Consider the following 23630-nt stretch of genomic DNA (forward strand, 5'->3'; position numbering starts at 1 on the left):
TGAAGTGAACAGGCCTAAAGTGAGTAGTACCGCACTACCACTAAGTTAATTACAAGTTATTTAGACGTAATTAAACTAGTTGTATGATGAAGTATTTACTAAGTCAATTTAGAGTTATTTATCGTGTTTTCTTCACCGGAGTTTTATTGAATTTAAATTATTTTTGAGATTAATATATTCACAATCTTTGACCACATATTTATACACAAATTTTTATATGTGGTTGGGCACACCGTATGACCGAGGTTACTTATAGGGATTACTTATTCAGATATTACTCATTTGGTCAGGGTTTACTTATTCTAGGATTACTCGGTTGTTCAGGGATTACTCTCACACAGAAAACGCACTAACCGACTAAGTAAATTTAGAATAAGAAACCTCTAATCGATTCAGTAGTCCTTTAATAAGTAACCCGGGATAAGTAACTCCGACGAAAACGCGTTAAGTAACCCTTGACTGGCCGAATAACACCTAAATAAGTAACCCTTATAAATAACCCCGATCATATGGTGTGGCCAATTACACATAAAAATACCGATATTTATATTACTACGAAAATTACAATTACGTAGTACTTTTCTTTTCTTCCGATCATTTTCTTAAAGGTTGTATTTATTTATTTTTTTAATTTTTATAAAAGGGTGGGTTGTACCTTGTACCACCTGACATATATGCACAGGTAATTTATCTACCTGGTACATTGCACGGTTGAAAAACTATAAGCTGTAATTTGTTCATTTTAAACTTCCAAAGATGCCACATCTACCTGGTCCAAACCCAATAAATTTTTTCACAGATGCAAGCGAATGGTCCATTCTTCAGTTTCAGCAAGATATTATAGTTTTAGTCCATTTTTTTTTAATCACAATATAATTTATGATGGTAATTATAAAAAAAGGGAAAAAGCTAACAAACGTTTCGAGAACGTTGGATAACATATCTAAAAGTAGAAATATTAAATTAAAATGAACATTAATTACACCGATCGACTTGTAATTTTAATATGCATTCCCAAAAAAATTAATACTCGAATTACTTAATAAAATTTTTTAAATGTTTACCTAATGCCTCGGGGGCGTTTGTTGACAAGATCCAAAATAAAATTTCATAATTTAATAACTAAAGCAAGTAAAATAACAATTACAACTCCTAAAATAAGTGGTTGAGAATTGAGATATGATGAAATCATACTATTGCCTTAATTGCATATTGTCATTTCACTCATTATTTGTCAACAAGACGATTGACAAAGGTAGGCCAACGCGATAACAAAATACTTTATGACAAGTATGATCTAGCCATTTGGAATTAATTTCTCAACGGACCATTATGTTTTACTTGAAGGCGATTGACACAAGCCTTCAGTCCCAATGTTGATTAATGTGATTAATACTCACAAGATCTATCGCTCGATATGAATATCAATAGAGTGGGACGGATACTTTTTTTGTCTTCATTTGATTTTATCATTTGTAATTTTGACACTATTTATAAGGCGAGAGAATCTTCTAATTTTCTCTTAATGGAGTAAGATATAACATAGTCATACATGCTGTGTTTTATTTGATTTGTTTCAATGAATAGATAATTTATATACAATTGTTATATTTTTCACTAATAAGTGCGTAACTAGAATTAAGGTAGGACAGGACACACTCCTAGACTTGATATTGCGACCTTATGCATAATTGTAAAAAAATACAAGCCATATGTTTGTCACCCATCATATATAATTAAAAAAAAAGCATTACATTTGTACTCAAAAGAAATACTCGTAGGAAAAGATCATACATATAGGCCCTGTTTGGGAGAAAGCTGAAAGCTGAAAGCTGAAGCTGATTGAGTTAGCTGATTTTGACTAGCCGATTTTATTAACTGATTTGACTAATTTATTGTATTAACGGATTTTATAAAAGTGTTTGGTAATTAGCTGATAGCTTAAAGGTGATTGAGTATGTGAAATGACCAATAAGCTAATTGTGGGGTAGGTAGTTTAGATAGGATTTTAAATTAAATGAGGTTATAAGTGTCATTTCACAATAATTAATGAATAAGCTAATTGAAAAAGCTCCTAAAATGAGCTTTTTCAAAAAGAGCTTATTTAGTGGAATAAGCTCTTTCAATAAGCTTACTACCAAACACTTGTATTAGCTTGTTTGACTAGTCAATCAGCTAAAGTTAGTCAAATAAGCTAATATACCCCCAATAAGCTTTCTCCCAAACATGGCCATAATTCTGAAACAATAATGGGGTTTCTTGGATAGGTACGGTATTACTCAATGTTTAAAGATGAGAACAAATTAAAGGTTCACAAGCAAATTAAATTAATAAGACATTAATTATTAATTAGTGAGTGAGGCTAGGATTTTAGTGAGGCATTTGTTGAAGGCGATTGGCCTTTCCAGTAAAACTAGGTGACCAGCATTCTTTATTACTTGTAGCTCTGTCTTTGATCCCAATTTCCTGCATCATTCATCATATATTTATAACATTAAGATTTATACAAATTCTTAAATGCAAAAATGAGTAAGATAACCCCAATTTTGGTCTAATTATGTCAACAAAACACATCATATATTTTGTACAGAGTATTATAAGTTGAGTTTACATAATTAGTAATTTGGTTTTTTTTTTTTTTGTTTTTGAAGCAATAATTAGTAAACTGTTTAGTAAAGTACAAACAACTATCTAACTAGGTGGGACTCTAGAGGATGCAACAAACTTGTCTGCTTGGTGATTTCCCTCAAAGCCTATTAACTTTGGTGGAAATCGACCTCTATTAATATTATTATTATCCGCATGTGGTTTTAAAAAAAACAACAATGATGTACTCTTAATTTCCCTAGTTAGAGCTTATTGTGGATCTTTTGATAAGTATGAAGTTTGTTACAAATTAATATTATTGTACGGAAAATTGATGGGTGCAATTAAGGAGACAGATCAATTTCTAATGATTATGAAAAAATAAAATAAGGTGTCGTTGTAAAAAAAATAATCCCATTTAAGATTTTATTTATTTATTTATTTATTTTTATTTTTTATTATTTTTTGTACAAAGACTTATTATATATTACCTTCGGTCCAATTTACTCGCAACAAAAGGGTATTATTTGTGAGACATAAAATATTCTTTTGTTGCGAGTAATTTGGACCGGAGGTAGTATGATAGATGAATAAGCAAATGAACAAAGGTGAAAGGATAGATCGTACTCTTTGAGGCTGTTTACCACTTCCACGTTGAAAACTTTGTCTTCACTGCCCCATAATAGATGTATCCTCTGTAAAAAATTTAAAATATGTAAAAATAGAATCAATTAGCACATTTTCGAAGTTCAACTTGATCAAAATTTTGATAGGATAGATTATTGAAAGAAGCTTGCTTGAAAAATTAAAATGTTGGTTATTATTCCTAATTAATTATACAAAATTCAATAAATAATTACTAAAAAAATACTTTATTGCGAACCTGTTGAAATTTATGGTTATGGGCATCTTCATCTTTGACCACAAGAGCCTCTAATAGTTCAACTCTCTCCTTTCTATTGCTAAACATGATCTGGGATCACCATATACAACAACGTGAATTTAACAAGATCTCACGTACATTTATATTATATACCTTATTTATAAAAAGATCACGTACAAAACATATATAGTCAAAGAATTATGTGTGCGAATAGCATTGTAAAATTTCAAATGATGCAGAGATAATAAAGAACGAATGAAATATTTAAAAACCTTTCGTACCTGACAATAATGTTTGTAGAAAAAATCAGGCATCCAAGGCAAGTCATAAGAACCAACATCAAGAAGAACCTTAGCACCTTGAGCAGAATCAGGCATCAAGAAATCAGTCCAAGAAGCAAACCCTATTCTCTCCAAGCAACCACTACTTATAGACTCAGTCAAGGCGGCAACCGAGCCACTAACCACCAATGAACCCACCAAGTTAGGGTGGTGTTGAGCCATTTGGAACCCAACAAACCCACCATAACTAAACCCAACCACAACACATTTTTCCTCAACACCCAACTTCTTTAACCCTAATGCTAGACACTCAGCTTGAAACTTTGTAGATCTCTCAGTTTCGTTAGTTGAGTGGGACCCACCAAAGAAAAGAAGGTCAGGAACATAAAGGGTGTATTTTTTTCTTAGGGCTAAAATTTGGAATTGCCATGTTAGTAAACCATCACCAGCAAATCCATGGATTAGTACAACCGGTGGTTTTTTTTCCTTTTTATTCTTCTTTTTCTTGTTCGCGGTATTAACCCAGAAACGAATAGTTGTTCCTGGGTTAACCTCGACTTCTATGGATTGCATTCCTAATAACTTCATCATTTTGTGTAACATAGACATGTAACAACTCACAATGTTCACCATCTTTCTTTCTTTCTCTAAGACTAGCTCTTAGTATGTGTGTAGTAGTTTAAAGGGTTGTTACATATTATATACTAGTACTACTATGTATACGACCCCAAAATACTTGAAGATATTAAGTTGTAGAGATATGATGGACGGACGGTCCCAAATTATTTATGAAATACAAGTAGTAGAATGACAGAATTGCCATTATGACATAAACTATATACAAATAGTTGAATATAATTATCAAATTAAAAAAAATACACAAACTAGTAATTCGGGACATCGCTCGGGACACACACTAGTTAATTTATGAAATACTAGTATTAGAATGACAGAATTGCCATTATGATAATAATTACGTAGACTACTACAACACAATGAAAATAGGTAAAAAGGGTCGAAAACTTGCAGTTGATTTTGATTCTTTTGTAAGGAAAACTCCAAAATGAACCAAAGATATTTACTATGGACTGGAGTAATTTTATTAAATTTTTGTTTTGTAATATCAATTGACACATCATGTCAAAAGATAGGTTTAATTTGCTCGTCATAAGAGATCAGGTTTTTTGTATTCCACATATAATACTAAAGCAATAACAAGGGATATGAATGTTGTACGTGTAGGATTTTACGGTAAAAGCAGTTGAATTAAACATTATTTACACTAATCATCTATAAATGGATATAGTATTAGGAAGTAAAATGCTATGAATGTTACAATATCTAAGAGATTGAGACTTAAAGGTTGAGTTAGATATTTTACGACTTTTGTGATAGATGACTACTTGAATAGCTAGCTGTTGCACTATATATGTTGACGGGGCCTAGACAGAATTGTACAGGTGCATTTATTTATGGTTTATGAATTCAATCACATTGCACTTCCAACTTGTAAATTGTAATTGTATGTACGTTTCACACCAGGCTAGCCATGCGCCCATGCACGTTCTTCTTCTTTTCTTTTTATCTTAAGTGAATTCAAGAATGAAGTCTTTAATTTGTGTGTGCTTGACCAATTATGTACTTCATTACACCCGGTTTCCTGGATTCAAAGAGCTACAACGAGTGTATCATAAGTTTGAAAAAACTACTCTTTTCATAGTCAATTAGAGGTTGTTTAGTCTGGCTCACAGAAGTATAAATTGGTCCTTTAACATTTAGGATGATGAACGTGATAATGATATTGTGAGTTCAAATCTCATCTATCCTTTAGAAATTAGCAAGTTAAATAAGTTTATAAGATATTAGAATATAGAAAAAGTTCAAGTGAAAATTTCGATTTCCTTAAATTACAACCCAATAAGAAGTGAGTAAGAGTAATGAACATAATATGGTTAATGGTTAAAGTTAAACCATGACTAATTTTAGAAAGCTAGTGCACACATGACACTCCAAATAAATATTGTTGCCAAGCTTTAGGCGGTTAGGCCTTTTGGGCCCTCTTGGGTGCACAATGTTGATAAAGATTGAACACTTAATTACAGTTGACTCAATAATAGCTGGGATGGTGTTGACGTCTCGGCTCAAATATTTCCAGTGTTGACTGCTATGGTTAGACCTACCTTCTTTAATACATCTACTTCAAGATTTATGTGCACTCATCTACTACGTGGTCTATTACTCGACCGTGTTATACTAGCCACATGTCTCTATCCGAATATAAAGGTCGCATATATGGTTGTATTAATAGTATTATGACTTACAATTTCTATAAGTTAAAAAAACAAATGTAACATTGATGGAATAACATACATGAGACGGTATGATACTAGGATTAATAAATTGCGCCATAGATAACATTTATATCGACCACCATTATCATTTACCAATGTGTTACAGTTCTTACAAGTGGGAAAGATAATTTGGGGATCAAAGAAGAGTGATCTCATTGAAATGTTGTACCGACTTCATATTAGTTTTGGCATATGGTATTTATTATACTAGTAGAAAGAAAACAAACGAATTTGTGTATCTCTGTTTCAACTTTAATGTTCTGAAGGATAGTAACTATTACTATAATTTGCTATAGCCCTGTATTCTATGTCCTACCATTAATTAAATCTCCTAACCCTAACTAGGTTCAAAAGTAACTAGTAAAAGATTATAAAGGAGAAATCCAAAAAAAAAAAAAAGCCTATCTGTTTGGATATAATGTAGATTTAAAAACTAAAATATATAAAGCCTATTTTAATGAATCATTTGGGACAACCATAGTAAGAACTTTTTTTTCATCATCATGTGATTCTTCTGCTTGTCCACCCCATATTCGCAGTCTTTCTGAAGCTTCCTCTACCTGTTAATACAACATTCCAAATTCAATTTTAATGTTAATCTTAGGTTATATATACTTTATTGGATTATATTTTTTTTTTCAAAATTATCATTTTTTTCGTTACTGTCTAGGGTATGAATATTATTATGGAGAAGTTAGCGAGTCAAGTGTCCCACAACAATAAGAGATTATATATAAAGTTAATCACTTAATAAGGCTAAGGCCGGGGAAGGGTTATTACACAATTCCACATATTGACAATTTGCCGTATGGTTTTGGGAAATCATTTTTTTGAATAGTGACTCACCTCTTTATTCCAATTTGTTTGGTAAACTATGTAGACTAGGATAAATGTCTGAAGACTTGTCCCAATTATCATTCCTATCCAAATACCCTGCATAGTGTAGCACAAAACCTTGTCACTTGCCCATACAAATGAATTGTTGCAAATTTATATCACTTCATAAATCAAATTAACATAAGCTTCATAAGATTATCATAACAAATTTGTTCAAAAAAAAAAAAAATCCATGATTTCATAGAATTAGACAGAGAAATAGAGTTAACAATTACCTCCACGCCTAAACGAGTCTTATAGCCAAGGAGAAATCCCAAAGGCAGTCCAATAACATAGTAAGAGAACAGGTTTACGTAAGCAACTAAGGCCTGCCACCCTCCTCCAACCGCGACACCTGCTCAATATAATAAAATTATTATTAACCCCATTAAACCATGATCAATTATTTTCGATGTTGAGCAATTAAAGATTGATCGTAATATACCTGATATTACTGGCTGGACACTGTTAAGTACCATGGTAATGCCCAAAAGATAAGCTAAATGCGCAACAGCATTTTGCATATCTTTACTTTCTGTAAAGATTACAGCAAAATGATTCCTAGTGAGCATGACCATGCACATAAGGAGGATGCCTATGCAAAGGGACTGAGCAACAATGACAATCACAGAGTACTTGGCTGCCCTAGGATGTCCTGACCCAAGTTCGTTGGAAACTCGAACGCTGAGATATAGTTACAGGTTAGTACAGGCAGAAGAATTATAGTGGTTGTCGAATTTCAATTCATGTTGACCGGTGAATGGAACTTATGTAAAAGCAATTTAAAGACAGGGCATTACCCTATAGCTGCGTTGATTCCTATGAACAGCATGCCTTCCCACCCATTCAAATTCATACTGCATCAGAAATCATGGGAGTAAAATCATAATCATTTCTTTTGCATATATGTGCAAAGGGAATTTAACTTGAAGAACAGAACTTCTAGCGTACATCTGGGTGTATATACACGTCAGGCTCCGTGTCATACACCTACCAGTATGAAACCTGGTGTACCTTTCTTTAGGTACACTGTACACCCAGTGCACGGTAGATATTGGAAAATGTTGAATCTTTAATGTAGAAAATTAGCATACCAGATAGAAAGGGAACCGACTGCAATAACAGGATCTTCGAGGTGGCCAGTGAGAACAATGATGCTCATAAAGTACCAAATCTCCAAGCAAATCATAACAGCAGAAGCAACAGAGAGCCTAACAAAAGGCCAAAGGTTGTGAAAAGCCAACCAAGAGAAGCCAGTCCAAGCATCCTTGCACCAACCTATGATGTAAAACGCTTGAGCCAACGCAATCCCCCAGCCAGAGATATTATAGGCTAAAGCAGCACCCATGGTAGCCCACCCAAACACCTCAATGAAGAGGTAAAGCATCATGACATGGACGATCAAGGCCACAAAGCCAACGTATGCCATGACTGCGACATCACTTTGTGCCTGCAAGAACTTCTGGGTCGGAAAATTCACAGCAAGCGAGAACATCTGTGGGAGACATTGTATGGCAAACTTCCCTGCAAGTTCTGCTATATCAGGTTCCTGACCCAAGATCATTAGGATTGGCGTAGCACATAAGTAAAGAGGTAAAAGCAATAAGCAAGCGCCGAAGAGGATAAGCCAAGATCTTTGCATGTAGATTCCTAGCATGTGTATTTGCCCTGCTCCATATGCTTGCCCACATAACGTCTCTAGGGCACTTCCCATGCCTAACTGTGGATTGTTGTCATAAGAAACCAGAACAATTAGTCTCAAGCTAAAACATCATACTTTGCAGTACAGTATAAGAAATTTAATAAGTCAAACATTCAAAAATCGAAATAAAAAATTGTTCTTCATAATCCCAGTTAGCCTTTTTTAAAAAAAAATCCTGAATTTTACAGCTATGTTCCTACTAGTTCTTGAAAGATACTTTCATAAATGAATGAAAACCCAATTTTGAGCTGGTTGAACATCGTTCTAGATTTGGAAAGTCTATTTCTGGCCCAAACAAAGGCCCAGCCCAATTCTACCAAAGTACCAAGCCCACACTTTTTCAGCCCCATGCATCAGGCTGAATTTTTTTTGGCCACATTTAGAATTAAATCTCAATTCCTAACAGAATTTCAATGGGGAGAGTAAAATTTTCCAAATGAGCAGGATCAATCTATTGTATAAAACATATTTATTGGACTATGAAAAGAAAAATTGGAACTAGAGAATATTTTGGTTGCAATATAGATTCTCTTTTGTAGATTATGAAGGAAAACAATCAAACAAACACACGCGATGCACGCCGACTCATGATCAGCTTTTAACATATGCATACATCTATTGTTGATTGTTGTGAGGATAGATCCACATCCCAACTCCTAACAAGAATTCTAAATTTCTGATGGAAAATATTTTCTCCATATCATTCCGGGATCAATTATAACAAAACTTTATTTTGGACGAAGAATGGACCATAGCACATAATTTTGATTAAGTGATTAGTTTCATGTCTCTATCTTATAATTATCATCATAGCTCTCATTTCAACACCCAAGTACCCTACCACAATTAGAAGAAAATAAATTAAACAAAAAGGTGGAAAAATAATGCAAAATGAACATTGAGATGAAATAAAAGTAGGGAGTATTAGAAAGCTCACCAAGAAACCGAAGACAAAACTTCCAAAAACAGAAAGAGCAACGGCCACAGCTGAGAGCTCCACATTTCCAATATGTCCAACAAAGATATTGGTAAATGAATTAATACCATAATTACAAAGGATGTTGAAAGCAATAGGACCTGCAATGCCCCATAACTTCGACGATTCTGTCCACCATACATGCTTAACATCTGCAAAACTCTTTATAGGAGAATAATCACCTATACCCTCCCCATCCTCCGCCTTTAGCACCCCAGATGGTGCTGAGTGGAGCTCGGCCACATGCTCGCTGTCATATCGGTCCCCACCAATCAATGGTATATCCATCTTCTCGGTATTTTCCACCTCTTCCTCGGTAGGGAAAGGGGAGGCATTACCATTGCCCACCTTCCCATCATTTTGTCCAGCTAGTTCTAATTCCTTAGCTATTTTGCCTGTCTTTATATTGAAAATTTCTGTTGTTTTTTCTTAAACAAAACAGAACTTTAGTATTGTTCTTTAAAAGGGGGAAATAATATATAAATAAACTCAAAACTTATCCAAATTTTGGAAGGAGATTAATCCCAGAAAAGAAGATGAAAATCAACAATATAAGTTTATGTTATGTTATGAATACCAATTTCCCCTCACAAAAAAAAATTTAATTACAAATTCTGTTTTTTTTTGTTATTTTTTTTTTACTTGATCTTTCGGTTGTTGTTGATGATGTTGTCGTCCTTGTTCTACTCTTATCACAAAAAAAGGAATGATTGATAGATTACTATTACATGCATTCCAACAATAGTAAGTTGGATGAAATGAAGCATATTTAACAATGATCCCTTAAACTTAGGAATGCCCTAGTTTTCTTACGTTCCTAAATTTCAGCTTAATTTTCTTTGAAGGGTTTGCATTAAATATAAACCAAAAAAGAAATAAACGTACTATCATATTTATACGTTGAAAACTATTTTCTTACTTAATGCAAAGGGAAAGACAGTTTATTGATTAGGGATTTAAATGTCTGACATTTAGGTGTTACCGTGTTAGCTGAAACTTATTTCATTCTTTATAGTATGTATAAATAAACACTAGAGATCTATGAAATTGAAAACCGTTCTTCTGAATTGTGGCTCATAACATTCGTTTAGAATTTGGAATTTATTGTACTTTAAATGTGCACAAACAGATTTTATGTAGATGTGTTTTTTCCTCTTTCAGAAATTTATAAATGAGCGCCATGAATATTTCAAATTGACCATGAGACATTTCATATAGTGTAGAGACCAGAGAGTAATATACTAAAGAAATTATTACGCATTATTATAGACATTCATATGAGACATTTTATATACGAGTAAAATTAAGGTGTACTAATGACAAAGCGTGAAGGTACTAACATAATATAATGATGAAGAAAACAATTGCAAAGATAAAAGCATAGAAACCATCAAAATTTGAAGTTGGACTCACGAAATTGTCGTTGCCTACAGGACAGTAGAGACCTTTTTAATTAAAGAAACAGAACACAATGGTCAATGCTCAAATCTAGGCCAAACTCCAGATCTAGCATCAGTACAATTATTAAATTTAAGTCAAGATTTAGGATGTTTTCGGTCAACACGTACGAAATCAGGACTTTAGTGACAAGGTTATAGCAAGTATGATAAAAGAAAGCAAGAGAAATGATGTTTTTCTGATATCAAATGTGAAACTAATGATGTTTACATGCAGATTAGTGTGCATCATATGGCTAAAAACTTAAGGTTCTGTAAAGAGAAAAAGAGTGTAAAGGGATTTGCTGAATCAATATTTCTAAAACTGCCCATCTGTTTGTTGATTCTTTTTGCAATGATGGATTACACCTTTTTTTCTTTCCAGATACACAACCGCCCCTTCCCACACGGCCACATGAAGTCCCCGTCTCAGGGTAGCCAATGGAGTTTGATGCCCGGGGGTATAACAAAGGCCCGAGGAGGGGGGTGTATGGTCGGTTAAGGTAGGGATAAAACTGTGTACATCTAAACATACCGGCATTGTCATACGCATATCAGCAATTAAAATGGAGAGACAGTGTAGCAAATATAGAATAGAATGCAACGGAACACACAAGCTTGAGGACTCAAAATTGATGGCCTTTTCTAAACTAATTAGATAACAGAATTCTGTAACAAGTATCATACACTTACATTTGTAGCTAATGAAGGAGCATTACTAGGACTACTGGGAGAATGAGGTAATACTGAATCTACAGAAACTCTGGTGTTATTATCGTCAGAGCCAAAACCGCCCGTGTTTGAAACTACATTTCCTGAAGTAATCCCAACAGAAGACTCCCCAGCTACTAAGGCTTGAAGAAGTTTAGGAGGTGGGGGAACACCTACTTCTACAACCCCTTCTAACATCTTTACAACTAATCCCATAGAAGGCCTTGCCCCTTCCTCGTCTTGTATGCACCACACGGCCACCATCCCTAGCCTCTCCGCCTCTAATCTATCATATGCCACACCAAGCCTTGAATCCACCACTTCTTCCATGGTCCCCTCAATTATTTTCCGAGCTGCCCATGGTGGGAAGAACCACTTATCGCCACTACCTGTATCACCGCTTCCATGGGTCCCTTGATTCCCATCACACGCACCTGCATTAGGTGGTGAGGGTGGTGGTGCTTCCACATTCCTTCTACCCCCAATAAGCTCCAACATTGTCATCCCATAGCTATAAACATCTGCCTTGTTAGTAATCGCCACTCCAGATATCCACTCCGGTGCAACATACCCCCAAGTTCCCCTCATTGTCGCCAAGACCCTACTAAAATCGCGGCCTATTAACTTTGCTAACCCAAAATCAGATACTTTTGCAGTGTAATCTGAATCAAGAAGGATATTCTCAGGCTTAATATCACAGTGAATGATACATTGTCTACATTCTTCGTGTAAATAAGCCAAGGCTTTGGCTGTTCCAATTGCCACTCTAAATCTAACATCCCAGCTCATATTTTGACCATCCTTCTTCAAATAACTACTCAAAGGACCATTATGCATGTATTCATAAACTAACAACCTATGAGAATTCTCAGAACAAAACCCCCTTAATCTAACCAAATTTACATGTTGGACATTCCCAATTGTACAAACCTCAGCTCGAAACTCTTTCTCTCCACCACTACCCGGCCGTTCAAGACGTTTGACAGCCACATGAGACGAATCCGACAATGTACCACGAAACACAGTCCCAAAACCACCATGCCCGAGCTTCTCGGAGAACCCACGAGTCGCCCCGTGGAGCTCCTTATATGAAAAAACCCTCAAATGGGTAGCAGCTAAAGCTGCCTCTTCCTCCTCATTCCTTCTCCTCCTAACTTCCTTTCTAATAACCCACAAAACCAAACACATAATCACTGAAATTGCAACTAACCCAGAAATTACACTAATCAAAATAACCATTCTATGACTCAAACCCTTGTTTTTCAACCCATTTTTTCCTACTCTAAGATACAACACATCATCATCACCACCCATTGTGCTATCACCAGTCCAATTTCTCAAATTAACAAGAACACCAAACAAATTCTTGCACAACTTAATTTTCTCATTGTAATTAATCCCAATACATGAACAATTACCTAAACAACTCTTCTCACAATCTACCTTACTCCCCACACCTCGAAACGACACCGTTTTCGCCTCGTCGAAGCTCATACTACCCATCTCCACAAACCCATCATCCATCCCACAAACCCCAACCTCACCTCCACCATCCAACCTCACACACCCACCCGAGTAATCCTCCCGGGCCCACCCAAGCCCGTCCCTCGGCCCGAACCCATTCGGGCACCCACAAACCCTCAAATTATCCCCATAACAAACTCCATTAGGGCCACAAAGCCCATAAACCCGACACCTGGATTCGGGCCGGGCCCAAAACGTGTTCCAATACTCCGTCTGTGATGACCACGTGTACTGCTGGAGAACCCCGGTGTGGCTGACCTGGAACCTCGTCAACGGAGGGGGCCCACTCTCGGACCCCGGCGGAACCTCCGAGAACCCAAACGACGCCGTTTTAGTAAACTCATTTTTAAAGTAAAACCTATAAATGTACGTCACCGTCATCTCGGGAACATTCGCGAAGGAACTCCCAGTCCATCTCCCAGTACTCCAATACGACACCGTATCATTATAAACCAACTCGATCTCACCATAAAGCGGTGGTCTGAACCGCAGAGAATACCTCCCCGGTGAAGGGTCCCACTCCGACTTCCACGCAACAATGGACCCAGTAACAGTCAAGTTCATCCCAGGTAGCCACGTGTCAGAAGGGTGGTCGAAGCTCTGCCAAACGACGTCGTTCGAACCAGAGACAAGAACAAGATTACCGGAGTCAAGGAGACGAAGGTGGGTACCAGGGAGGGGATTATCCGACCGCCAAACGACGAAGTTGACGGAGTCAAAGAGAGTGAGTTGGTCAAAGGAGAGAGAAAGTGAAGCAGAGGCATTGTCTTTCAAAGGGGTATGACGGTTTGCGACCCAAACGTAGGTTCGAGTTGGGAGAGAAGCGTACCAGATTCCGAGGTAGAGGTTGCCGAGGTCTGGGTTAGGGGTGAAGAATCCGAGCTCGAAGGTTCGATTTGGGCTGAAAATGGTTGAGTTGGGTCGGAGAAGGGTGACTGAGTCAGGTGACGAGTTCAGTTGTGGGAGAGAACTCAGAGAAGAGAGAGTTATGAGGAACAAAATTATTGTCATTTTTTTAGAAAAAAATGTGAAATTTTTAAAAGAATGGTAATATTTGGGGGTTTTGATTTGGAGATGATGGGTGAAACGACGGCGTTTTGGGGAAGAAGTCAAGTCAAATACTACCTCCGTTACAGATGTGCAACGATTAGACATTTTTCCTCTCTACTTTATGTCAAATCGTTGCACATAACATGTAACGGAGGTAGTATTTAAGTTGGCTAGTGGAGTGAAGTGAAATTAGTGGAGTGAGTGCTTGACAGAGTAATGAAGGGTCTAGTCAGAGTCCAAAATTTTCCACGCCCAAAAAAAAAAAAAAAAAAAAAAAAATTGTTGATGATGAGATTTATTTTTTTAAGTTTTTGAAAGAGTAATAATAGAGGTGATTTGTAAAATTAAAAATGGGAAGGAAAGAAACAAAGAGATTGTTGGGTTTGTTTGGTGCAAAAGGAACAAGAGCTTGTGAATAGGGATGATTCAATGGATCATATTCCATTAAAGGCCAATGGCTTTGGATACGATTACAAATTTTGATTACTTCCATCATTTTAATACGAGTACCTTTTCAATTTATTTTTTATTTTTTTCTTTAATTTACTATTGTCATATTTGATTTATATGCGTCAATTTTTATTTAAAGCTAATTTTGATTACTAATTATTGGTACTTTATAAGAAAAAGAAAGGATAATGATATATGCAACTCTTAAGGGCACAAATCATTGTAACAAATGTTCTTTCATGTACTTTGTATTCTTTTACTTTTAGTTGTTTGTAACGTGTTGAAAATTTTCTCGATGCCCTGGCACAATAAGTCCCATACGAGGCAACCTCCCTATGCTAGTTTGTCTTACTGGTACATGTGTTTGTGGTACAGGTTAGTGTCATTGTGTGTTATTTCCTTTATTTATCAACTTGTTGCGCATATAGGGAAGGCTGGCCTCGGAGATTTAGGCGCCGCACGGGGTATCTACGCTAATCTCATCTCGTGACTTACTTTTCTTTTCTTTTTTTTTTTTTTTTTTTTTTTGTGACAATGAATATATTTAGGGATAGTTTGTTCCATTAGGTTCTTCAAAGCATAGTAAGGTTAGTTAATGGTCCATTATATATGCTTATTTGAAAAATCAACTTTCAAAGCCTCATAATTATACGTAATTAATTCCAAAACCAAAAGTCATACACATTACATTCATTAATTTGATAAGAATGGAATATTATCTACTCAATTTATTTATACTTTGAATTTAGCCAATTTAGAATTAAAAAAAATTGATCCATTTTGGAGTATTTGAAGTTAAATGAAACTATGCTCTAAATGATTAGATAGACACTACTTAAATGAGATAAGGCATTGTAATAAATCAATATATACGCGATAGTTATACTTCGAAACTTAATCACTGTACCATTTTAAAATCTTGTTGGTTAGGTCCTTACTCCAAAAGAGAAATATGAGTAGATTGATGATGCGTGGCCAATTTTACCTATTGTGATGTATGAATCTATTCACAAGCTATTCATTACTACAAATAGTAAAATCTTCTTGTCATTATACACTCCTCTAGTCCTCAATGCTAAGTTATCTACTCCCACTGAATAAAAAAGACAACAACTTTTGAATAAAATCTTTATCAGTTTTTATCTTTATTCCACTAACAGTTAGTTAGCCTTTTTGGTTACCTTTACTCGACACTCATAGGTTGCCTCCCCACTACTAATGTCCCCCCACCACTAGTCCACCACTAACTCATTTCATTCACAACAAACCAAGCAAATTCCATATTGGGCCGTTTTAGGCCCACTGTATTATGACCTAGCCCAATAAAATGTATTAGATTGGCCTGCTAAGCAACATTGTAGCAATCTGCCCGGTCTGCCCATTGCCCAACACTAGGTCTTTGAGTTTGTGATATCAAACCTCATTGCGAACACTAGGGTGGATTTTTCGTTACGTTATGTACAAGAGGATTCTCTTCGATTACTAGATTGAAACTCGAAACGCTTAAAATGAAAGAACTTATCAACCAAATATAATTGTTCATATTAATCATATATAATTAGTCTAAAAAAGAAAGTAGGTAATGATAAAAAGTATAGTGGTTTATTAAAAACATCGAAATTGGAATTTTCATGTCATGAGCTCATCATCACATGGTTAGGAATTTGGATACTAGCAGACACACGCGTTATGGGAAACGAGAAAAGGGCAATATATATAATACTCGTCTGATTTCATGAAAGATACTCTCACTACTATAGAACAAATGTAATCCACACTCGTAAAAGTCATCCCCTTCATCTTTAGTTCACACTCCACTGGAGTCATTTTTTCAGGATTAGTGTTAAACTGTTACAATAACACAATCTTTCATTTACTGTATTTTACGAGTTATGCATATATGCAATAAGTCAATAACATTATTTCGAGGCTTATTACGGTTTTGATATATGCAACCTAAAGGCTAAAGCAAACATACATTCGAGAAATTAATTGGTTTACAGTATGGAGTAACAAATAACAATGTGTTAACATTTATCAACCAAACAAACAGTACTTCATTTTCAATTTGTTGTATTTGAGGAATAACAGTATTTTATTTTGGCTTTAACTGGCATGTGCAATGCATTATACAACTGATAAATTTATAATCAAAATAGTTAAGTGTGCAACAGAAGTTTCTCCAACGTTCTTCCACATTGTAGGACTACAAATGCGAATAACTCAAGAAATGTAGCATTTGTATGTTCAATCAATGAATCAAATTTTGGACAAAGCGCAAGTAATGAGATGTTGTCACGATACCAAGTAAAATTATAATGTACGGAGTACCTTCAAACTTTAATTTAGGACGTGTTCATAACAAAGAGACAGCATATACAAGTGTGATTCCATATGAAGGTTCCCCCCAGCCCCCTATTATGAAAATTAGTATGTAGTCCTTATAGCCAGATCCAACCTTAAAAGCTAAAACAATCCGTGCTCGTCTAAAAATTCAAATACTCATTACACTATCATTAATCGGGAAACTATAGTCGTCAAAACACAGACTAGTAATACTATGAAACTGAACATAGACCATATATAGTTTGGCATGGATTGTGACATCCACACAAATGGGGTTTGGATTGGGTTACATTCTTACGATTTTTCTCACATGCTATTTTCTTCTTCTAACTCTTGAACTTATGAAAGAGGCAACGCAACCAACTATGATGAAAAGACATTTGAAGCCCCCACCATGAACAAAATTTTGTAATTTACCAATAATAGCCAAAATAAAATTATGAAGCAAAAGTCAAGCACTTGAAAACCATGCATCACCTAGCCACCTTCAATGTTTCTAACTTAGATTCTCTCACTTTTTAATCCACAATACTTCCTCCTTCGCAAAAGATTATCCACTTAATATTTGTGACTATATATTGTACAAGTATTACAGTATAAAGACTAAAGAGTACTCCATATGAAAAATTACAGTTTATGAATGTTTTTCAAAAAATTGTATTATATCACCGACACAACATTTATTTTAAGTGAATATTAAAAGGTAAAAATAGGATTCTTTCATTCTTTGATAACAATGTCAAATGGGCCCAAAATTGTTGGAACGATAGCAACATACTCTTATTACTTATTAGTCAAAATGTTTATCATTCTAAGAATGTTTACAACAACATTCACATTTATTTATTCATTCCTCTCCATCCTCTTAGATTCATTTACCCTACAAGGTTAGTACTTTATACTTCCACTTCTTTCCCTCTTCATCACACCCCCTCCACCTTCATAAATAACTTCGATTACGTAATAAACAATTGTCATTACACTTTACACGGAAAAATAGGTATAAGTATAACCGTGAAACAAATGTCAGAGACTAGAGAGGTTTCAGAAATAATGTGGCCGTCACAATTTTATATATTGGTTGAGCTGGCCATAACTCCCTATCCCAAGGAGGGGGAGGAGGAGAGGGAAGAGTAAGGGGAGGGGTGTGTGCTTTAAACCCGGGTCTATGCCACGAGAGATGAGGGTAGCACCAAAGTGCTACACCTCATAGCATGCAACTTATCACATGCTAATCAAATAGCTTATTGATTACTGAAATATAAAGACCACATCACCAATAATGAAATGAATGCATCAGCTATTGCAAAAGATCACAAGGGCATGTAATCAAAGTAATTATTTTATGCAAAGAGAGCTTTTCTAAAATGCAAAAAGAAATGATGGAAAAGGAAATCCAGAAAAATGCTTCAGCAAGAAAGGAGTATGAAGATAGAACAAACTCACTGTTGACATTTTGTATAGTGACCAGAATTCAGTGACAATGAGCACTGACTTTACTAAAAAATGTTTTCCTGAAAAAAAGAAAAAGTTGTGAAACCAGGCTAAAGTACACAGGCACACTAATTTAATGTGTAGCTAATATGGGTAAGGAAAACATAACCTACTAAAGAAGGGGCAAGGATGAGGGAAGACTAAATGGAGGATGAGATGAAACAGCACCACCAAAAGAAGGGGTGACGGACCAAAATAAAAATCTGTACATGAAATGGAATTTGCTGCAATTATATGGATCGAAAGGCAAGTGCTAACCATTGCATCCCTTTCGAAATCTTCCAAACAGCTTGTACACATTCTTTGACAAGAACCAGTCAACTTTTCCAGTCACTGATACATACAATCAAAGATCAGTCCAGGATACTCCAGCAAACCAGACTTTAAATGGAATGACGATGTTGAACAACTTAATAAGCCACAAGTTAAGTCAGCTAAAAAGAATCTGAGACCTCACTGAAGCATATAACTCCCTTAATGTTTGGTTTACTGATCAGCAAGCATTTGGAATAAGCAACTAGATCTGCTCATCAAGGGAATATTCAGTTCTGACCATCAGGGTGATCAAATATCATTTCCTGTTCCATGTATAATAAAAGAATGTTATATTTGGCCTCTTAATAGAAACAACAATCCATATCTCAACAATTACAGCTTGAAGCATTATTAGAAATCATAAAATGAAAGATCACATAAAAATTACATCCGAGGTAGTAAGTTTGCCAACTGCCTTTGGCCAATCTAGTTTAAAGAACCTCTAAGGGGCATTTTCAAATTTAGATTTCAGGGACTAAATTAAACATAGAATCAACTTTTATCTCGTGTTTAATTTTATGCTGTGAATTTGTAGTAGCAAGTCACTTGTTCAGTTAGCAAGCAGTTAGAGGTCACTTACAGAATCACACCTAACCCTTCTAACAACTTATTTGTGATTGTAGGAACAGGGTACCCACCAGTAAGGCTGCGTTCATCTAAATCCCCCACTAATCCTATGCTAAGCTAGAGCATTAGGGCATTTAATATCTTTGCAAAACTCACACCAGGCTATATCACCCACTCACTTCTCCAGATCAAGGTTTAGTTCACCTTGCTGAACTCACTCACTCAGACATCCCAAGTTGAAAAGGATTGGCCAATAGGGTTGATGTCCAATACAAGGTCTTCATCGGTTGAAGCCAATAACAGCCTTTATGACTAATGTAGATTGCAAGTTCATACAGCAGCAACCACAACAGTTTACATGACAACACAATATAATACACTTTTACAATCTGCAAATGTTGCTAGAATTGCAACCATAACTGCAAGTCAAAACCCTGCCAAAGGCTTGCTTGACTAACCATCACTAAAATGGGCTGGCCCTCCAGCAGAAACCCATATATTAGCCAATTATTCTAGTTAATTTAGGAGTAAAAGTTGTATGGTAAACTAGAAAAGAGGGTGGAGCAACCAAGTTTATATGGGGTTCATGGAGAGGTATTAAGTGTGCCGAGCTGCTGACAAAGCATTGTTTTCATATGTCTACAACAAATAGATATATTTAATCTGACTGTCACCGGGCAGGAAGGTAAAAAAAAAGAAATAAAAACATAATGATCATTATCTGCATGAAGCCATGAATTAAATATATTCATTAGTAATTGTAGTGATGCTAGATACAGACCTTATCACAAACTGGACATGAATCACTTCTTTCCATCCACTCAAGGAGACATGACAGGTGAAAATCATGCTCACAATTCGTGACCATTTTAGGGTTGTCTGTGTCATATTCTGCAAATGAAATTCATTGGTGAGATAAAATACAGGAACAGATAGTAACTCAACGCACTACTTGAAGTGGAAAAACTGTCACCTTCAAGACAGATAGGACAGGCATCCTCTTCTTCAGTGGCTAGCTCATAAGCCTCAGATGATTTCGTAATTTCAACATCAGATTTCGTTGGTGAGGCAAGCAAAATATCAGCAAGAGTTTTTCCTTCAGATTTCCCAACATGATCACCAGATGTCAATTTTTCAGATATATCAATGGCAGCAATCTCTCCGAGAGATGTGGGTTTTGATTGTTTCGTTGCATCACACTTAGGTCCTTGGCATCCTAGAGAACGAATTGGAGTCTGCGGACGCCCAAAAAGCACATTAAAAGGAATGGGTGCTGGAGGGGGTCTGAAAGTATCAGGGCTCGATGTGTCCAGATTTAGTCCAACCAAAAGCCCTGTTGACAGCCCGGGGGCTGTCCCACGGTATGCTCTCAAGTTATTCTGCTCTTCCAAAGATGGAGGGCACTGCATGAAAGAAAATGAAAAATTAAGCTCCCATACTGTTGGAATGTGTCAACTACAACATAAATAGTTCCCACCTCTTGCAGCCATAGCAGGGACAAAGAAATCAACAGTCACTCACTCAGGACAATCTTACACCAAATTAGTTGAAACTATTAGCATGTTAATACACATAAACAATACAAAGTATTTTTTTTCACTTAGAAGAGATCTTTGAAAGATAACCCTGAGAATAAACATAATTCTAATAATATGTTGACAGAAAGATGCATGCAAATGAAAAATTTAATTAAGAACAGCATTCTGCTACTGGCCCAGAGCGACAACTGTAGGCTGTGTTTTTGAAATAAATACACAAATAATGGGCACATGGTCACATTTGAAAAGATACCACTCTTTACATAAAAATTTGTGTAAAGTGTTGAAATGAGTGGCTGAATCTGAAGCAGCTAGAAGAATAAGAAGATTCTCCCCGCTTTTCTCCTCATAAGAATGTCAAGTTTGTCAACTATAAAACATCATATTTAAGGATGAACAGACCAACAGTAAAGAATGCAAGATCCTAAAGCCAGCTGAAAGTGATGTCAGATCATGCCTCTTGATACTATCACTCGTCAGTTGCTAGTTGCTAGTTGAAGTAATGGTAAGAAAAGATATCAATATAATTTGGACCAGCATCATGTAGAGGCAAACACTGGAGTGACACTGATAACACTTCAAACTTTTAAAGGGAAAGTTGCAGGAGATGCAAAGGCAACCACATGTTCACAAGACAAAGCAGTGATGACATCTCTACTGCATGGCAGTCACTTCTACACTTATGTTTAGTGGAAGCTGAACATCCTTTCACCGAACCTAGAATCTTAAGAAGTGCCCGAAAAGCATCAGAGAATGAGAGAGGATTACATGCTACTCCTTAAAACATAAGAGAGGGAAAAAAAAAAAAAAAAAAAAAAAAAACCAAAGTTCTGCGTATGTCTGATAGGCTTATGCTCAGCTCAAAGTGCCTCAATCTCCTTTCCCCAAGTAATAGGCATCGAGGGTTAACTAAAAAAGGAGTACATGTACAAAATAAACTTTAAGTTAACATACATAGTAATACACGGGTGTCCCTTGCAATTGAGACTTTCTGGAAGAGCAACAGCAACCACCCATAGCCAGTTTTTGTACTTCAAAATCTAGGTCTTCATGACAAATCCTCCCTGCCATAAATCATAAGAGATAACAAGAAAGTCATAAGTATTGCCACACACAAGCAATAAGAATAATATGGATTCCAACTCCATGATGTGTTCATAAACATAGTACTACGATATTAGTGTCAAACAGCGGAAAATCCCAAAAGAGGAAAACACGATCTAAGAGATGGAAAGAAATAGCATTGATTTATTAGAAAGCCTGTCTGAAATTGTAGCAAAGAGAAAATTTTAAAATAAAATATCCGATTAACTAGCTGCATAAAAACAGCAAGAGCATATCACAACAATATGATGAGAAAACACATGTGGTCATTTTGTGCCTATAGCTTCAATTATACATCAACTAGATACCCCTTTTTGAGCCACTCCGTAGCATTTAGCAGCAGAAGTACCTCACCTCTTACCTAATTCATAATTTGAAACAAATACAATGGGATTTGCTCATTCAACTCACTACACCAAAATCAGCAGCTATGCAATCACCAAGAGGTCATGAATTTGCTAAAAACCCTCTCATACGCTCCTATCGACATTCGACACGAAAAATCGAGCAGATTCTTTCGGGATTGTGAATTAGAGTGGACTACCAAATTATAAACCACTAAGTGATTCCACATACATCAATCCCCCTCCCTTACTCCTTGAATTCATACTAGCAACAAAACTACCGCTTCAAAAATGTCAAACAAACACAATTTTTCCTGCACAATTTAGCTTTAACCAAAAATCATGAAAATCACCACCAAAATTATCTCCAATTTTCATTTACAAATCTGAATTCTCAACATAAAGTAAAAAACGAAAAAAAAAAAAACAAAAAATAAAATTAAAAAAAATCAAAGATACTTTACTCTAAACAACGGATTCCAGAAACTTATTAATCACTAATTATGAGCTTACAGAATACAAAAACAGAAATAAAACGAAAAAATAGTTCAACAATTCAGCACAAAAACATAGAAAAATGCTACTAACAACAGAAAAATTCAACCAAAAAAAACATCAAAATTACAAACAAGTAACAATTTCCAGTAACAAAAATCATCACAAAACCCTAAAATCAAACAAAATATAAATTAAATAACAAAAATTAAGCAGAAAAAAGGTGTGTTGTGTGTAAACAGTTACCTGAGGGGAGAAGAGACGAAAAGAGTGAGAAAAGAGGAGAGAGAAAGAGAGAGAAGTTATGAGAGTGATGAACTAAGAAAGAAATTTTTGATGATTTTGAGAGTCAAATTTATTTTTATTTTTATTTATAATTATAATTATTTACAATATTTTTGGGAAGAATTAAAAAATAAAAAGGGTATTCTCAAAAGGAGTGGGGAGATGTGGACTCCTCCTGATTTTTTTTTTATTTTATATTTTATATATTTTTTTTATTTATTTTTCTTTTTCAATTTTTAATTTTTTTTGAAATGAATTAATTTTGCTTACTCACAACTTTCGATTTTGTTGTAGGAGTGACACAGAAAGTCATTAA

At 35.4% G+C, this 23630-nt stretch overlaps 3 protein-coding genes and 1 pseudogene across 4 annotated transcripts; all 4 read right to left on the reverse strand.

The window, feature by feature from the left end:
• Positions 1–1575: 1575 nt before the first annotated feature.
• On the reverse strand, positions 1576–4434 carry LOC145615312 (uncharacterized). Its single transcript, XM_081670375.1, has 4 exons — positions 3751–4434; positions 3470–3559; positions 3214–3281; positions 1576–2466 (listed from the first exon to the last, which is right to left on the reverse strand). Exons 1-4 carry the CDS (start codon positions 4381–4383, stop codon positions 2346–2348), a joined length of 912 nt encoding a protein of 303 aa, XP_081526501.1. The 5' UTR covers positions 4384–4434; the 3' UTR covers positions 1576–2345.
• A 2080-nt stretch (positions 4435–6514) lies between these two features.
• Positions 6515–11221, reverse strand: LOC145614200 (protein DETOXIFICATION 35-like). Its single transcript, XM_081669216.1, has 7 exons — positions 9617–11221; positions 8072–8697; positions 7778–7834; positions 7423–7661; positions 7214–7332; positions 6948–7034; positions 6515–6661 (listed from the first exon to the last, which is right to left on the reverse strand). Exons 1-7 carry the CDS (start codon positions 9941–9943, stop codon positions 6551–6553), a joined length of 1566 nt encoding a protein of 521 aa, XP_081525342.1. The 5' UTR covers positions 9944–11221; the 3' UTR covers positions 6515–6550.
• Positions 11222–11709: 488 nt separating this feature from the next.
• On the reverse strand, positions 11710–14801 carry LOC145614199 (G-type lectin S-receptor-like serine/threonine-protein kinase SD2-2 pseudogene; annotated as a pseudogene).
• Positions 14802–18552: 3751 nt separating this feature from the next.
• Positions 18553–23403, reverse strand: LOC145614606 (putative E3 ubiquitin-protein ligase RHB1A). Of its 2 annotated transcripts, XR_014107127.1 has the most exons (6): positions 23276–23403; positions 22041–22150; positions 20522–20951; positions 20330–20439; positions 19119–19244; positions 18553–18999 (listed from the first exon to the last, which is right to left on the reverse strand). XR_014107127.1 is itself a non-coding variant. In XM_081669669.1 (5 exons), exons 2-5 carry the CDS (start codon positions 22101–22103, stop codon positions 19209–19211), a joined length of 639 nt encoding a protein of 212 aa, XP_081525795.1. In that variant the 5' UTR covers positions 22104–22150; positions 23276–23403; the 3' UTR covers positions 18553–19208. The 2 variants fall into 2 exon arrangements, 1 of the variants encoding a protein (XP_081525795.1); XM_081669669.1 differs by having other exon boundaries at positions 18553–19244.
• Between the last annotated feature and the right edge of the window lie 227 nt (positions 23404–23630).

This window comes from Chenopodium album, chromosome 25, assembly GCF_948465745.1.
Source record: "Chenopodium album chromosome 25, dcCheAlbu1.1, whole genome shotgun sequence".
NCBI lineage: Eukaryota > Viridiplantae > Streptophyta > Magnoliopsida > Caryophyllales > Amaranthaceae > Chenopodium > Chenopodium album.

What these genes read in the sequence shown, in the direction of transcription:
- LOC145615312 (XM_081670375.1), bottom strand. Translation starts at nt 4,383, where the DNA reads ATGGTGAACATTGTGAGTTGTTACATGTCTATGTTACACAAAATGATG. An exon ending in TCTACAAACATTATTGTCAG is followed by an intron (nt 3,560 to 3,750) that starts GTACGAAAGGTT and finishes TGGTGATCCCAG; the next exon opens with ATCATGTTTAGCAATAGAAA. An exon ending in GTGGTAAACAGCCTCAAAGA is followed by an intron (nt 2,467 to 3,213) that starts GTACGATCTATC and finishes TGAATGATGCAG; the next exon opens with GAAATTGGGATCAAAGACAG.
- LOC145614606 (XM_081669669.1), bottom strand. Translation starts at nt 22,103, where the DNA reads ATGGGTGGTTGCTGTTGCTCTTCCAGAAAGTCTCAATTGCAAGGGACA. An exon ending in GGACACCCGTGTATTACTAT is followed by an intron (nt 20,952 to 22,040) that starts GTATGTTAACTT and finishes TCTTTCATGCAG; the next exon opens with TGCCCTCCATCTTTGGAAGA. An exon ending in CATGTCCAGTTTGTGATAAG is followed by an intron (nt 19,245 to 20,329) that starts GTCTGTATCTAG and finishes TACATGGAACAG; the next exon opens with GAAATGATATTTGATCACCC.
- LOC145614200 (XM_081669216.1), bottom strand. Translation starts at nt 9,943, where the DNA reads ATGGATATACCATTGATTGGTGGGGACCGATATGACAGCGAGCATGTG. An exon ending in GTCGGTTCCCTTTCTATCTG is followed by an intron (nt 7,835 to 8,071) that starts GTATGCTAATTT and finishes TTTCTGATGCAG; the next exon opens with TATGAATTTGAATGGGTGGG. An exon ending in AGACTCGTTTAGGCGTGGAG is followed by an intron (nt 7,035 to 7,213) that starts GTAATTGTTAAC and finishes TACACTATGCAG; the next exon opens with GGTATTTGGATAGGAATGAT.